This window comes from Typopeltis vanoorti, chromosome 16 (assembly GCF_054136105.1).
Source record: "Typopeltis vanoorti isolate ZY-2024b chromosome 16, IOZ_Tvanoo_1.0, whole genome shotgun sequence".
In the NCBI taxonomy this organism is placed as follows: Eukaryota; Metazoa; Arthropoda; class Arachnida; order Uropygi; family Thelyphonidae; genus Typopeltis; species Typopeltis vanoorti.
Genome location: NC_143564.1, coordinates 26,358,920 through 26,376,032, shown reverse-complemented (window position 1 = coordinate 26,376,032; position 17,113 = coordinate 26,358,920). Strand labels below are relative to the sequence as shown.

Below are 17,113 nucleotides of genomic sequence, written 5' to 3'. Positions count from 1 at the left end.
ATGATGCATAACATTATACATGTCTATAAGGATGTGTGCATTGCATTATGGGATACCAAGGCAATTGATATGAAGTCATTAGCCTCTATATACAAGTAATCCAGTCATGAAGTGACTTCACACACACACAAGGATGAAGGATGAAACCAAGAATATAATATCTTGGCATCTTTAATTTATAACTTATTAGCTAATATTTTGCTGATATTATATCCAGCATCTTCAGAGCACATGAGCAAACTGTTCTTGTGCTCTGAAGCAACACAGCACATGAAACAACAACAGATTGGTATAATTTGCTGGATATAATACAAGCAAAATATCAACCAGTAAGTTAATAAATGTTAATTATTTTCTTATCATTCTGTGTTGTGAAGCAATACAGTTAAAATAAGCTAACAGTACTGTCAAGACTGTCTACTCGTTTTAAAATATTGTATGTTTTAAGGTTAGTTATAAACTATTGTGTATGTGTACTACTTGTTGAATTTTATATTGTTTTATATCATGCAAGAACCATATATCTCTTAGAATTCATATATGATTTTTTTTTGTTCTATTATAGCTAGACAAACTAAGAACAAGAACAGTACATAAAACTCTTAATCCAGAATTCAATGAAACAGTGACATACTATGGGTTAAATGAATATGATATTGCCAAAAAAACACTTAGGTAAGTTTTGAATGGTTATAAAAATCAAATTTTATTACAAAGTCAGTTTTATAACATTCATATTATGCATTTTTATCAAATATCTTTTAATTCCCTTCTACTATCTTGCTTAATTTAAAATATGTGGCCTTAATCTACATGTAAAATAATAGAATAATTATTTAATATTATCTTGTGTTGTGTGCATGGTTCTTCAACGCAAAAAAAAAAAACTACAATTTATGGAATTTGAGAAAAGAGAGATGAGATAAATAAAGCCCTTAGATGGCAAATGCACAAAAATATGCACCAGCATTTTCCCCTGCTGGGTGAAGGCTTCTCCCATTGCTGGATCCTGCCTATGGCATGAATGTTTATGATTGTCTTTCACCTTCATACATTCATTCAGACAAATATGAATATATATATATATATATATATATATAAGATTACTAATTATGTTGGAAAGAAGATAAGAATTGCATCTTGATGAATCATCTGGTGGAGAGAAGGAAGAGGGGAGATATGATAGAGACCTACAAGTTGGTAAGGGGTTGTTATAAGACCAATGGTGGAGAAGTTCTACAGAGAATAGTGGGAGATCAGGGGAGAACCAGAGGTCATCCCTGGAAACTGTATAAAGAGGGTGTGAGTAGGGGAGTGAGAGGCAGGTTTTTTCGTGCAGAGTTGTGATTGATTGGAATGCCTTGCCTGAGAGTGTGGTATCTGCAAGGAGTTTAAGTGTGTTCAAGACACGGTATGATGAGATGTGTGTGTGTGTGTGATAAAAGGACCTCCCAGATGAGTCTTTGACTCCATGAGGTCTTGTTTAATAATAATAATAATATTACATGGTGACATCAGTATGTGTGCTTGTATTATTGGTAAAGCATAGTAGTGTTTGTGAAAAATAATCTTGAGTACTTTATAATCTTAGCATAGTAACTATTTTTGAATAACCTTGACAGTGTTTCCAAATACTTAGTGCTATGCACAATACTGGTTGTTAGAAATAAATTATTATTGGGTAGTGGCAGACAGCAGATAGTGTTATGTGTTGATAGTAATAGTGCCGGTGAGTAGTTGGAGGATTAAGTAGAGAAGATGTAGAATTTGTGTAGTGGAGTAGTGTGCCGATGAGTCCAAAAACTCCTATGTAATAATAATAATATTCTATTTATTATTAGCACATCCTTCATGGAGTCATCAGACTCATCATGGAAAAGTTATTCAACTGACAGCATATTTATCATATTGAACCTTAAAATCCTTAGCACTCTCTGCATTAAAATCATCATCTGATACCATTCACTCACAATTCTCCATCAAAAAAATCTACTTCTCAGTCTTCTTGCCCACACTCTTATACAACTTCCAGGAATAAAATCCTCTTAGTAATGAAATGTTTCTAAGAGGATTTTACATTCTGTAATTTTACATTCTGTAAACTCTGTAATTTACATTCCTTTAATCTCTCTCCATAACATCATTTCAAAGTCCTGATATTGTCTTAGTCACTCATCTATGGACCTTCTCCAACGTTTCCACATCACATTGAGCACTACATGACCAAATCTAAGCACAATAATCCAAGTGTGGTATAACCAGTGTTTTAACCAGTAGCACAACTACCTCCTTATCTCTACATGTCAGTGTACATCTTATCATGTCAGCAATATGATGTGCAGCCTTCGCAATACTTGCAGTATGCCCTCTGTTCAGTCTACTGTCAACTGTCACTCCCAGATCTCAAATCTCATCCACTTCTTGCAGTACAGTGCCATCAATAGAGTACACAGCCTTATATCTCTGCACCAAAATACACCTTGCGCATATTAATATTAAAACTATAACTCCACTCATTGTCCAAGCTATTTAAATTTAAATCTTCCTGAAAGCAATTAACATCAGCTATGCTACTTATTATTCTCCCTAACTTTGTATCATCAGCAAACACTGAAGATCCCAGTCAGTCCACATGAAATATGATTAACAAACAAGTTAAACAGCAGGAGCAAAAGAGTAGAACCCTGTGGCATGCCACTAGTTAACCTCTTTTTTTGTGACACTGCTCCATCATGTACAACTTGCTGGTATCATTCAGGGGAGCCAATCTCCAATCCATCTAACCAATATACTATCCATTCCCAACCTCTGCAGTTAGTACAGCAACCTCTCATGAGATTATCTACCAAATGCTTTTGCAGAGTCCAAGAATATAATTGTATATGAATCTCTCTTATCTATCACACTTGTTACATTATCATAATTTGCAAATAAAGCAAGACCTCCCCTTTACAAACCCATGCTGACAATAATCAAGTATCCTATCTCCATCAACCTAATCCTGTATTCTGCTTCTAACCAACTTCTCTAATACCTTGACTACAACTACTAGATATGCAGACATCTTTAATTAGAACTTCTATCTTAGAACATGCTTATGGAGTGGTACTGTTTTTCTTTCTTTCCACTCCTTAGGAACCTTACCCACTGCAGAACTTTCATTAAATAATCAGATCAATGGCATAGCTGACTGTTTTGCAAATTCCTTAAAAATATATGGTGATATATTAATCCATTCCCACAGCCTTATTAACATCTAGCACCTAATATGCCTCTTATTCTTTCACCTCTAATTCTCCTAACACTTGCCTCACTTCTACATATTGCACATCATCATTTACATCAAAATGATATACACTAATGAAGTGTCCATTAAATAATTTCAGTATATCCTTTGCAATGCCCTGCTAACATGTCACTATCCACTAGTGTCAACCTGTCATAATTCCTCTTCTTCTTGCTTGCCATGTACTGGAAGAATTCTCTTATCCTTTACCACACTGCACCTTTTCTTTCATTAAAATGCTTGTTGCCTTTCTAGCTTGCACTTTGTATTTCTCATGCATCTGATCACCACCAACTGTCTTGTACCTCTTCCATAGCATTTTCTTTTCCAACACAGCTTTCTTGAGTTCGCTGTTCATCCATTTCACTCCTGCTCTGTTTATTCGCTTAACTCTTACTATGTAGTGATACATAACTTCTGTCAGATACTATCTTATGAATTCCTATGCACTGTCAGTATCTTTTCTGCAAGGCCCATCAATCCAATCTATTGATGCCAGTTAATTACAGAGCTTTCTATAATCACCCACCTTATAATTCACATATATCCTTTTTTTGGCATTAACCTTTTCTTGTTTCACTGCTTCCCAAACAAGTACTGCATGATCACTCTCACCAACTGGCAGCTAGTTGTTAAAACTAGCTGCCAGTTGAGGATATCAAAAAATTCAGTATTCTAAAACCTCATGTTACTTCTGTCACATGCTACTTAAGATAGCTATTCCTCAGAAATTCAAAAAAATTCATTGTCCTTGTTTACATACACTATATTTTCCTACATTCATATAATTAAAGTATTGCCATCTTCTTTTTACATGCCCAACCAATTTGTCTAAACATTTCACAGTCAGTATTTTCCACATTCCCTGGCCGTTATCATCTTATTTGATACACTGGTCTGTTAATTTTGCCTTCACACCCACAGTTTCAAAATGTTAACATGCAACTTCAACCATTTTCAACTTTGACTCTTTGTGGACACAATTTCTCAGCAGTCATTAACAGTACTACCCCCCCCTCCCTATCCTTATGGAAAATCATATATCCTTCCATTTCTATTCCTGACAGTACATCCGAGACAAACAGAGTTTCACTTACACCAGTTATCTTTGGGTATGCTGGCTCAATTAATGCAACAAATTCAGCTCTCTTATTTCAAATACCCCTTACATTTTTATACAAAGATAGCACTCTCCTCTGTCTTTGAGGCTATCCAACCAAAACCATCACTCTCTACTCTGGCTACTATACCACACCTCTCTCTCTAATCAGGGACCATACCTGTTTCCCTGATTATGACTCTGATTGTCATTCATACCCATCTCATCTCCCAAATTTATGCATTCCATCACTGTGTCCTACCACAATCGCATCTTCAGCCTTCTATTCATCTTCCTCCTGTTCTACAGCATGTTTCACTATGCTATCCTGCTTCACATTCACCCTTTGATCATAGCTATATTAATATCTGGATTCTGTGCCTCCTCAGCAAACATTAGCTTCTCTAAATGTCCAACACCAAACCTATTCAAATGCAGTCCATCAACCTCAAACCATTCCAACTTCCTTTCACAAACTGAACTCCCTTTGTTTCACATAACTCAGCCATTTTGCTCTTCATTATCTCTGCTTTCCTTCTCAACTCACCATTATCAAAACTGGGCGACAAAATGACCACTTTCACAACAATACTATTATCCTTTAGCTCCTACCAACAACAACTTCCTCAAGTCCTATCTGCTTTCCTTTTTTTTTTTTTTTGCTAAGTCATTTGTGCCCTCAACTACCACTAAATCTGATTCCCACTCTTTATTTTTCTGCAAAGCCTCAGTTATTTGTTTCAATGCTCCACTAGGAAAGCATGTTTTGTGTACATTGTTATTCACCATACCTCTAATAATTAAATCCCCATACAATGATATACAGTTATATCCTTTCGCTCTTCCTTCATAAGACTTCTTCCTTCTCATTCACATCAATCAAGCTCTGTTTAGATGTTTAATCTCATCTTCCAGATGCTTCATTTCATCATTCATTTTCATCAATCATCTCTTCATTTTCATTAACTCCTCCTTAAGCTCTTCCACTTCAGCCCCTTTGTTATCATTATTAACACTTACATCCAATTTTTGTTTACTACTGGCAATATTAGCTCCCATTACAAAATGTTCTAACCTATCATTAATTTCTCACATACAAAATCCACAAATTGTTGACATTTTTTGATGTCAAAAAATGTGTACATAAAACAGTTGTGATTTCGATGTGTACATAAAACAATTCTCACAATGCATCCACTGAGAAAAATCCAGGGCAAAACTCAAAGCTTTCCATGTTTTATGGATTCCATTTTCGGAAATCAGAAGGTAGGAGCAAAAACAGACAGCAAGAGGATGCAAATGAATGAAATTACAATAACAAACACTTCTAAAGAACACCTTTATCCAGCATGAAAAAAACATAGCTATAAGAAATTATATAGCATATATATAATAATATAGCATATAAGAAAAAAAAAACTATTTAAAACACTGGTTTCTTAGCACATCTCAAATATACCATTGTATTCATTCATGACACTAGCTATAACTATAATTTTTAATAATATTTAAAACTTTATATAATAATAGTAATAATAATCTTTGTATAATCTGCAGTGATCGCTTAAAAGCAGATCTTGGTAACAGGCAAGTATTATCAAGATTTGACTCTTTGAGGCTTCTTTCTCAATTGGACATTGGATTAAAACCTCTGCATTCCTTATAGGCTACTGACCCACTGCCAAATTTTCCCTATATTGTGGTTTATCTTGTTTTTGGTTCTAGATACACTGAATGAATGAGAAGATACAAGATAATTGTTAATAATTAGATTTGAATAATTAATTGGCACAGGTGACCAGTGTGATGTAACAATGGGCTCCATATTAGAACTGCTGCTATTTAATTTGTTTGCTTTTGCAGAATTGGAAAGGGCAATAATTACTAAAGGTAATGCATAGATTGTGCAGGATAATTTAAATAGACTAACACTGTACACAAAAATTAGTGGCTAGTAGTGTGGAAAAGTGTAAGGTTATGATGCACTTAAGGCTGAAAAGATTACAAGCTGTGTCTTATTATATTGATGGAATTGTACTGCAAACAATTGATGAGGCTAGGGTTTGGGGATTATGGTGGATGTGGAGTTGAATTTCAAAGGGCATATTGCAAAAAGTGAACAGAATGACTCAAGTAATCACTTTAATGTTGAAAATCATACTAAGTAGTACAAGGAAGGTTATAAGCCATTCATTCATTCATTCATTTCGTATGGTGATTCAACAGCCGTGAGCTCCTTTTACGGGGAGGTATGGCACCACCTCAATCCCCCCACCTATTTTTATCCGGGCTCGGGACCAGCATAGCTGACAATTCAGAGGGATTGTCTTTGCTGTCCATGCCCAAGATGAGCCAACTTGGCTATGGCTGAGGAAGATCCTTAAGCTCCTCATGTCATCGACAGGAATCGAACCTAGGACACTCCTTCCCTAGGCATGTGGTTGCACGAAACACATAGCCACTAGGCTAACTGCATGGACATAAGCCATTGATAAGCCACATGGGCACTAATTTGCCTGGTAACCTGGCTTTCTTGGGAATGAGCAAGTGGTGGAGACAGAAATGAGTAATAAAGATGATGATGATAGTTACGCAGAATGCTCCCTATGAGGGTAGACTGAAGATGTGAAAATTACAAAGTTTAGCTAATAAGAAGAAAAGAGGGAATACGATAGACAGGAATATGATAGATGAGCTGTGTGTATGATAAAAGGACCTCCTAGATGAGTCTTTGACTCCATGGGATCTTCTTGGGTAATAATAATAATAATAATAATAATAATAATATCCAAACAACCATATAGCACACATCTTTGCTTCATTGGTAATTATTACCCTAATGCACTTTTTCTTTCCATACCTACCAATTCCCTTCTCTAGCTATGTCTTTACATTTGTCATGTAAGTGATTACTGCTTCTCGCCTCCAACATTATAAGACTGTAAATATTCTCATAATGCTGCCTTCTTCTTTTTTCAGATTACATGCTTAATCTCACTAATCATCTGTTATGCATCTCCTCTGTTTACCCCTCCTATGTAACATCTGGAATATATTGGGACATTGTTACTGTTATATATTTCTTCATTCATTCATTTCATTTCATATGGGGATTCAATAGCCGTGAGCCCCTTTTACGGGGAGGTATATGGCACCACCTCAATCCCCCTTATTTTTATCCAGGCTCAGGACCAGCATAGCTGAAAATTCAGACCTATGGCTGGAGGGATTGTCTTTAGTATTCCTGACTGTATCTGTGTGTGTTCACGGGGCCCACGGCTATGGCTGAGGATGATCCTTAAGCTCCTCGTGTCATCGACGGGAATCGAACCTAGGACACTCCTTCCCCAGGCATATGGTTGCGAAGCGCACAGCCAATAGGCTAACCGCATGGACATAAGCCATTGATAAGCCACATGGACACTAATTTGCCTGGTAGTCTGGCTTTCTTGGGAATGAGCAGTGGTGGAGACAGAAATTAGTAATAAAGATGGTGATAGTTAGGCAGAATGCTCCCTATGAGGATAGACTGAAGATGTTAGAATTACAAAGTTTAGCTAATAAGCAGAAAAGAGGGAATATGATAGAAATACATAATTTATTAGAGTTTTATTGGATTGATACAGAAGAAATATTTTAATATATGACAAGTAGCAAGAGAACAAAGGATGTTACCTCTTGAAGTGTCTAAACATAGAGTTAGCAAGAGCATGAAGACTAAATTTGTTGCTTGAAGAGTGAATGGAATAAATTACCTGAGCACTCTCTTAATTTATGAGTTTAAGGAAAAGTATAATAGGTTGATGAAAGGCAAAGTAATGTTAATTAAAGGTTAAAGAATTGTGAAAATCATAATGGATTGTGTAATTATGAGAAAGAACTTGACATGTAAAAGTAAAGTATTATGGTTCTGTTGCATATACAGAGTCTATCAAAAAAATGTATACGTGCTTGAACAGATTTCATCTAGACTTTTTTAAGTTGGATCGAATTATAGTAGCAATGTGTAGTATGATGTTTTCTCAAAAGATGTCGTTCCTCACATGAATACTAGCATAAACACATGACCAGTAGGACAGTCAAACAAAATGGCCGAGGGATGATTGTTGTTTGAAGAATGCAAGACCATTTTAAAGTGGTATTTCAAATTTAAGAATGTTGTTGAAGTTCAATGACAATGGAGGCATGAGTTTCCAACACAACCTCCAACATGCCTGACAATTGCACGTATTCGTGATAAATTTGAGACCCATGGTACTGTGTGATGTGCAGAACGAAAGATCTGGGAGGCCTCACACAGCAACAAGTCCTGCTTCCTTGGCTATGGTGCTGAAACAGTTTACATGCTCACCACAGAAGTCTACCACACAATGTGCACGTGAGACAGGAGTTAGCAGTGCAATCTTAAAGTAGCTAAATGGTAAGTTTACATCCCAAGATTATTACATGCAAAGAATGAAGATGATCCTGTTCAAAGAATGCAGTATTGTGAGTGGTTTCAACACATGGTAGATGAGGATGATGGTCCATGTGGGTTCTGTGAATGCTTATTATGTGAATGATATATATATATATATATATATATATATATATACACACACACACACACACACACACACACATACATATATACATCCAATTCTCCATTTACACGGTAGATTGGTTCCAGAAAAAAACATGTAAAAAAGGACACTGTGCATATGAAAAAATAGAATGGTTTCAGATGTGAAAACTCTATACAAACAATAAGTTATTTTCAAACAAAACATGTGAAAATCATTGAATGAAACTCTTTTTAATTTTAATGGAATATTATTTTTTATTTTAAATACTTATTTAAAGTATATACATATGTATCTTTCTTAAAGAAAATAGCTTATCACTAATAAAACAGAAATTCGAAAAGGCCCAAATACGCCTGCGCATATGGTTATTAGTTCAATTTTATTTGCTGTCACTTTCTGATTAGCTCATTCTTTTGTGTGAGACTTGAATTAAATCACTTATATCACTTGAAAACTTTGGCCATCCTGTTAATACTGCAATGATGAAACATTTTCTTCAGTAAAAGGAACTAAATTTGCACTAATTTCCAATAATTCTGAAGATTGCTTTTTTTTTTTACCATGAACTCTCTAATTAATCGTTGAGATCCTATTTTGACTAGATTTTTGTGTTCTTTGTGTAATTCTTCATATTGCACCATACGTGACTTCAGTTCATGTTTAAACTGTTCAGCTCATTCAGTATTTGGATCATGTGTAAGAAAACGACGTTACAATTTATTAGCCATTTGAAGCCCTTCTTTAATTAATCCTGTAGTGTGTGGAATCTCATCATTTTTTCTTTTTCATCGAGATTCTCAAGGACAGCTTCTATTATTATGCCATCACTAACAGCCTTGTCAACCACCAATCCTTCAATATCTGCAGACAAAAAATCATAAAATCCTTCTCTGCCAACTGCATGTGCTAATCTGATGATATTGGGATATTCAGTTGTATGCAAAGGTACAAAACACAAGACGTGTAAACATTTCAAATTATAAACAAGAAATGATTTTTTAGCAAACAGCTTAACACCATCCAGTCTGCTTCCAGGAACCAATGGCAAGTGAATATAATGGATCATCTTTTGGCTTAACTTCAGGGAATCGTATTTATAAAAATTGTTTTTTTTTTGTTGTTGCCACAATTGTCTACATTCTGTAGCATGGAGTAATCCTTGATATTTAAAACATCGAGGGGGGGGGGGGGTCCCCAAAATTCAAGTTTAAGTACATATATACCATTCTTGGAAATGATAACTATAATGGAAGTACCCGTTTTAACAGAACTAAATTCAAACAGAAATTTTAAAAATAAGCGGCATTTGAACCATGTTAAAACAAAATATACCGTGTAAAAATAGAATTACTTTTGTTTTCTAAACCGTGTTATTTTGAAATCATATAAAAAAAGACTGTGTAAAAAGAGAATTAGCTGTATATATGTATGTATATATATATATATATACATATACACAGGAAGACCTCATTTTACATTTCCTCTGTTTACAAACGAGTGAATGAATATTTCAAAATCAGCAGCAAAAAAATTATAAACAACGAAACAAAACTAAAGCATAAATGCAGCATGTCGGCAGTGTTCATGATTATCTTTTGTTCTATATTCTTTTGTATTGTAGGTAGAGATTTCAGATAAGATAAAGCATTTACATGCAGGAAATGTTAATTCAAAAGTGTCAAGAACATCATATTCAAGAAATTAAGTAATGGAAAATGGAAAAATTATTAGTGCTGTGGATTGACAAAATGAATCAAAACAACATTCCTGTAACTCAAGCAGTAATCATGGACAAGGCATGCTTTAACACAGATACAAACTGCCTTTCCGATGAATCTCTTTGTGATGATGATGATCCTGATTGGGAATTCAGCTCTTTCATCCAAAGACCTGTAACAAATGCTCTGAAACCATATTATAAGATGTTAGGGGAGAGGAGGAAAAAGGCTGAAGAGACATCCTTGTTGCAGTTCTTAAACAAGAAGCTTGTTGATCTAGATGACCCTCAACCAGGTCCACCTCATTAAGGCTTCCATTATGCCATTGTACAGTATTTTTAATGTAATTTATAACTTATTGTTTTTGTTATTTATAAATATTTTTATAAAATAATTATAAAATAACCATAATTCTTTATAATAATTGACAATAAGTTCTACCACCACCAGATCTGTTCTGAAAAATTTCCTCTGAATTAATCTTGTAAAAACCCTTCAGAAATTTATATGTTTCAATCATATCACCCCTTTTCCAGGTATCAACAAGTTTCTGTAACCCACAAACCTTCAAACTATTCTCGTAAGGTTCATTCCATAGACCTGCTACCATCTTGGTCACTCACCTTTGGATCATCTTCACTTTATCCTCCTCATCACCAAGAAACCCTGGCACCCAGATCTGCATGCAGTAGTCAACATGGGGTCTTATCAAGGCTTGATAAAGAGGAACAATAATCCGCTTGTCAAAGTATTCTTCAGTAACCAAGTGAAACTCGAGTAATCACATAAAACTCAAGCTGTTATACCAACCAATCCCACAGCTGTATGCATATTAAGGTTCTGTAATATGCTATGCACCTCCATTTCATTTACCTCAGTTCCTGTAAGTCTTTGGCTCTCTTGTTCCTACAATATCACCACCTAATTTTGACTGATTCAGTTACCTCCCCACCATCGGCATTCATTAAAATCATTTTGTCATATACATTCTTTCTTTTACTTGCAGCATACAGAAAGAACTGTTTGGGATTCTCTTTAGCCTATATTGTTAACTTCCTTTCATAATCTGCTTATGCCTTTCTTACAACACTAGTTACCCATATAGCCTGTGCCTTGTACTGTTCATGTGCCTCAGATTGCCTTTCTCCTTAAATTCCCTCCACAGTTGTTTCTTTTTTTTGCAGCTACAGCTTATTGATGATATTCATTCATTAAACTCCCACTTGATTTACTCCCCTGACTCTAGGTATGCAGTTTGTCATTACCTCCCTCAAACACTCCTTTACCACTTTCCATGCACTATCAACATCCAGCCTTTGCAGTTTTACATGCCATGGCACTGATCCAAGCAATCTCCTAAGCTTGTCATACTTACAAGCCCTGTAATTCCACATACCCCCCCCCCCATCTAACTGAAAATTTCACACATTTAGCCACTTTCCAGGTCAAGACCATGTAGTCACTCTCACCAGTTGGTGACAACATGATCACATTCATTATAGACAAATGCTCAGATGCAATTATCAGATTGAGCACTCAAACCCCTAGTATATTTCATCACCTGCAGTTTCAGGTAATTATCCCTTGGTAACTGCAGAAATTCCATTTCCTTCCTTCCATTCTATGTTTCCATAGTTGAAATTACCCATAATAATTACCTATCCTCCACTCATTGAGTCTGTTTGCCAATGCATACTATCTCCATCATTTTACTATACATATATATTATATTATGAATCATATTACATTATATTATGTTATATATATTATTTGGAGCCTCTGTAGCTCAGATGGTATAGATGAAGCCCTTTGGTCAGAAAGACTTGGATTTGATTCCCATTCATGATGTGAGGAAACTTTATCTGGTCTCTTTTGACTAAAGGTGAGTTAACCAGTCTCATACAGAGGTGGATGATTTCCCCTTCCTGGTAACCCAGGTTTTTATCCCTCAAAACAGGCAAACCGGTCTCATGAACACACGTGGCTACAGTCATAAATATACTTATGGCAAGGAAAGCACAAGAAAACCACCTTGCTTCATAATCATTACCCTGGTCTAGTAGTGTACTGCTTCCCCAACAGTCATAAGGCTGAAGGGAATAGACATATATTATTTAAATAATTACATTACATTATATTATACATAAATATACTATCTCCATAATTATACCTTGCCTTAAATCCATTCACTCTCTGCAACACTCTCAATTTCATACGATGCAGAAAACTTTTTTTCTGCATAAAAAAAAAAATAAAAAAAAAAAAAAAAACCAGAATAGGAATACTGTATTTGATTCCTCCTAATTTGTATTATCTTACATCAAGTAGACAGTTTTCCATTTAGAAAGCAGTAATAATGCTACCAAGAAATATACCAAGGCAAGTCATGCCATAAATTTTGAGTTTTCATAAACTGTCGATTTTCAAAATTTTACAGGTTTTGCATTAATGTTATTTGCTTATTTAATATCCCTTCTTTAAATAATATATAGCTGGTATAGATTTACATATGACTCCATTTTATGCTTAAATTTCATGCAAATATGGTTATTTTAAAATTAAACACTGTAAAAACCTTGAAAAATTGGAAAAAAGAAAAAAAAAAAATATATATATATATATAATAAGCCACACTGTATCCAGAACTAGCAGAACTAGCTGTAATAGTGTTTTATTAGCTGATAAATTTGTGATATTCTAAAAACAGTATTCTAAAAACATCGAATCAGAGGAAGATTCGATGCTATACTAAAATTTTAGTCCCTTTAAGCCTTAAGACAAGGCATTACTATCAAACACTGAAACAGGACTACAACACATGTTGAACAGATTACTGGAATCCTGTAGCAATTATGGAATGAAAATTAACATCAGAAAAACAAAGGTGATGAAAATAGCAAGGAAAGAGGCAAATATGGATATCAAAATAAATGGGAAAAAACTGAATCAAGTAAAGAGATTTAAATATCTAGGAAGTGTTATTAGCAGTGATGGAAGATGTAAAAGTGACATAAAAGCAAGAATAGCGATGGGAAGAGATACCTTTAATATAAAATGGAATTTATTCAGAAGTAAAATGTATAGAAACCTAAAGAAAAGACTAATAAAATGTTATGTGTGGAGTGTTGCCCTCTATGCAGCTGAAACTTGGATATTGAAGAAAGAAGAAATTAAGATTTTGGAAAGCTTTGAGATGTGGATTTGGAGAAGGATGGAAAAAATCAAATGGACAGATAAAATAACTAATGAAGAGGTCTTAAAAAGAGTAGAAGAAGAAAGAAGTCTGTCAAGGAGGATAAAAAGAAGCAAGGGAAACTGGATCAGACATGCGGAGAGCAAGGATTATGAATGGTATTCTGGCTGAAATGTGTGAGGAGATGGGTGTACAGTTTGTTAATGTGTGGAATGAGTTTGAGGGACGAAGTGAGCTGTATGGGAGCGATGGACTGCATTTGAGTGGTTATGGTGTGAGTCGCTTGGAGAGACTGCTGCTGGAAGGTAGAGAAGTGAATAGAGAAAATGAATCAGATCGAGAGGGGAGTGATGTGGAAGAGCAGGAGAGTAAGACAGGAGAGATTGAAGAAGTGGAAATGAATGGAGAGGTGAGTGGTAAGAGTATAGAAAATGAGAGAATGGGTGTGCAAGAGGAGCAGGGAAACGGGGAGGCCCAGGGTGGACAGGGATACACAGCGTGAGAAAGGTGGATGCTCCAAGAGGAGGTGAGAGCATGTGTAGGCAGGAAAGTAATGGGATGACCAGGGATCAAGAGGAAACAGATGTTGTTGCAAAGGGTTCTAAAAAGAAGAAGCAGAAAGAGAAATGGCCCCAGTCCAGCATGAAGAGAGCACATCGAGTGAATGGTATCAGTGGAACTAGCTGTAGATCCAGAAATGAGTTGTTGTGTTTGTATACCAATGCTAGAAGCATAAGAAACAAGGCGGATGAAATGGTTGCACTAATTGTGTCTGTGTACCCAGAGATTGTTGGAATAAGTGAGACATGGTTAGATGAGGACGACATCCTGACAGGAATAGAGATGGAAAGGTATGATGTGTTTCGTGAGGATAGAAGGGATAAAAAGGGAGGGGGAGTGCTATTGATGATAGAGAAAGAGTTATGTCCATACAAGGTAGAGATGCAAGAGGGAAATAGGGCCAGTGGTTTTGAGGCAGTATGGTGTGAGATAGAGGTGAATAGAATCAAATACTTGGTGGGATGTTGTTATAGACCTGGTAATGTGGATGGTGGTGATAGTGAAATGTATAGTCAAATAAGCCAAGCAAATAAGAAAAGGGTGATCATTATGGGTGATTTTAATTATGGCAATATAGACTGGATTGAAGAGATAGCGACTGGAAGTAAAGAAAATGAGTTTCTTGAGTTTTTGAGGGATAACTACCTCAGACAGTATGTAACAGAGGGCACACGAGGATTAAGGGTCTTGGATTTGGTCATCTCATCGGAGGATGTAATTATAAATGAGGTGTCAAATCATCCACCAATTGGTGAAAGTGACCATGAGGTGATTACCTGGGTGGTTGCCAGCAGTGCAAGGACCCCTGTGAAAAAAGGGTATATGTGGAACTACAAGGGGGGTGATTATGAAGAGCTCAGGAGACAGCTTGCAGATGTAGCATGGAATGAGGAGTTAGCTGGAAAAGAGATCAATGCAGCTTTGGGGGATTTTCAAAAACTATTTAGTAGATGCAATGTCTAAATGTATACCACGGGTGAGAAGGTTAAATAAGGTAGGTGTGAGATGGATGAATAAAGAGATTAAGCATGCAATACAGAAAAAAAAGGCATTGTGGAGACAGCATAAGAGAAGTGGAAGTAACCAATTTCATGAGGTCTACAAAGACCAGGCAAGGAGGGTGACTTGGTTGGTGAGAGTAGCTAAAGAGAGGTATGAACAGCAGTTAGCTAATGAAGCCAAAAAGAATCCTAGGGAGTTCTTTCGATATGTAGCCAGCAAAAGAAAGAATGATTATGGAAGGATGACATTGATTGGAGGAAATGGTATAAAGACAGCTGTTGCAGAATGTGTTGTGGAGATACTTAATGAGCAATTCATAAAGATCTTTCAATCTTGTGAATGTGACTTCATGGAGAGATTAAGAGCAGTTGATGATGGGGAGGAGAGACTGACTGTAAGTGAGCAAGAGGTGTTTGGGGAGTTGAGTAAACTAGATGTAAATAAGGCTGTGGGACTTGATAATATATCACCACGTATTCTGAAGGAGTGTGCCAGAGAGTTGACACCTGCCTTGACATATTTTTTTAATACGAGTCTTGCACTTGGTCAAGTTCCTAAAGAGTGGAAGGAGGGCAAGATTGTGCCACTTCATAAAGGAGGTGATCGAACTCAAGCATCAAACTATAGGCCTATCTGTGTGTCAGGTGTTGTGGTTAAGTTGTTGGAGAAGCTTGTGAGAACTAGGATCCAGAGTTGGGTTGACAACAATGGTATAATCTTTGATGGACAGCATGGATTTGCTAAAGGGAGGTCATGTTTTAGTAATCTACTTACTTATTACAATAAAGTGACTGCTTCCTTGGACAGAGGAGAAGGATACACAGTAGTATACTTGGATTTCGCAAAGGCTTTTGATAGAGTACCTCATGATAAGTTGACAGTCAAACTAGAGCAGATGGGGTTGGATATTAGATTAGTGCATTGGATTGGAGACTGGCTATCTGATAGGTATCAACAAGTTGTGTATGGGGGTGCAATATCCAGGAAAAGGAAAGTCACTAGTGGAGTGCCTCAGGGGTCTGTTTTAGGGCCATTACTATTTAATTTATATATTAATGATATTGGTGAAGATTTGGATGGAGATATTCAGTTGTTTGCAGATGATGCAAAGTTGGGACGAACCATAAAGAGTAGTGAAGATGTTGTGGCCTTGCAAGAAGACTTGAATAAATTGAGTGATTGGGCAAGCAAATGGGGATGTGAGTTCAATGTTGCAAAATGTAAAGTTTTAAAATTTGGAAAACAAAGATGGGATGCAGAATTTATGCTTGGTGAGAATATATTGTTGGAAGTAGAGGAAATAAGAGATCTGGGGGTGATAGTGGATAAGGATCTAAAATTTAGGGGACACATCGCCAAAATTGTGAAGACAACACAAAGACTTCTGGGAATGATGTGGAGGACACTGACATGTAGAAGTAGGGAGATACTTGTTCCAATGTATAAGGCTTTGATTAGGCCACACTTGGACTATTGTGCCCAGATTTGGGTTTTCACCGGGTTTTCAGAAGGATGAAGAGATGTTGGAAAGGGTCCAAAGGCGACTGACTAAGGTAGTTTCTGACCTCTGGAATGTTGAGTATGAGGAAAAATTGAAAAGATGTAATTTGCAGAGTCTCGTGGAGAGAAGGAAGAGGGGAGATATGATAGAGACCTACAAGTTGGTAAGGGGTTGTTATAGGATCAATG

At 36.1% G+C, this 17,113-nt stretch overlaps 1 protein-coding gene across 8 annotated transcripts in view; it reads left to right on the top strand.

Moving 5' to 3' along the window:
- Rph (Rabphilin) overlaps positions 1–17,113 on the top strand; it is a 695,894-nt gene that overhangs the window by 529,712 nt on the left and 149,069 nt on the right. For all 8 annotated transcript variants that reach the window (XR_016549578.1, XM_090406051.1, XM_090406050.1 and 5 more), the window contains one exon: positions 566–675. Coding sequence is in view for 7 of the 8 variants with exons in the window: in XM_090406051.1 (XP_090262177.1) it covers positions 566–675 (110 nt within the window). In the remaining variant the exon portion in view is untranslated. The remainder of the gene's footprint in view (positions 1–565; positions 676–17,113) is intronic.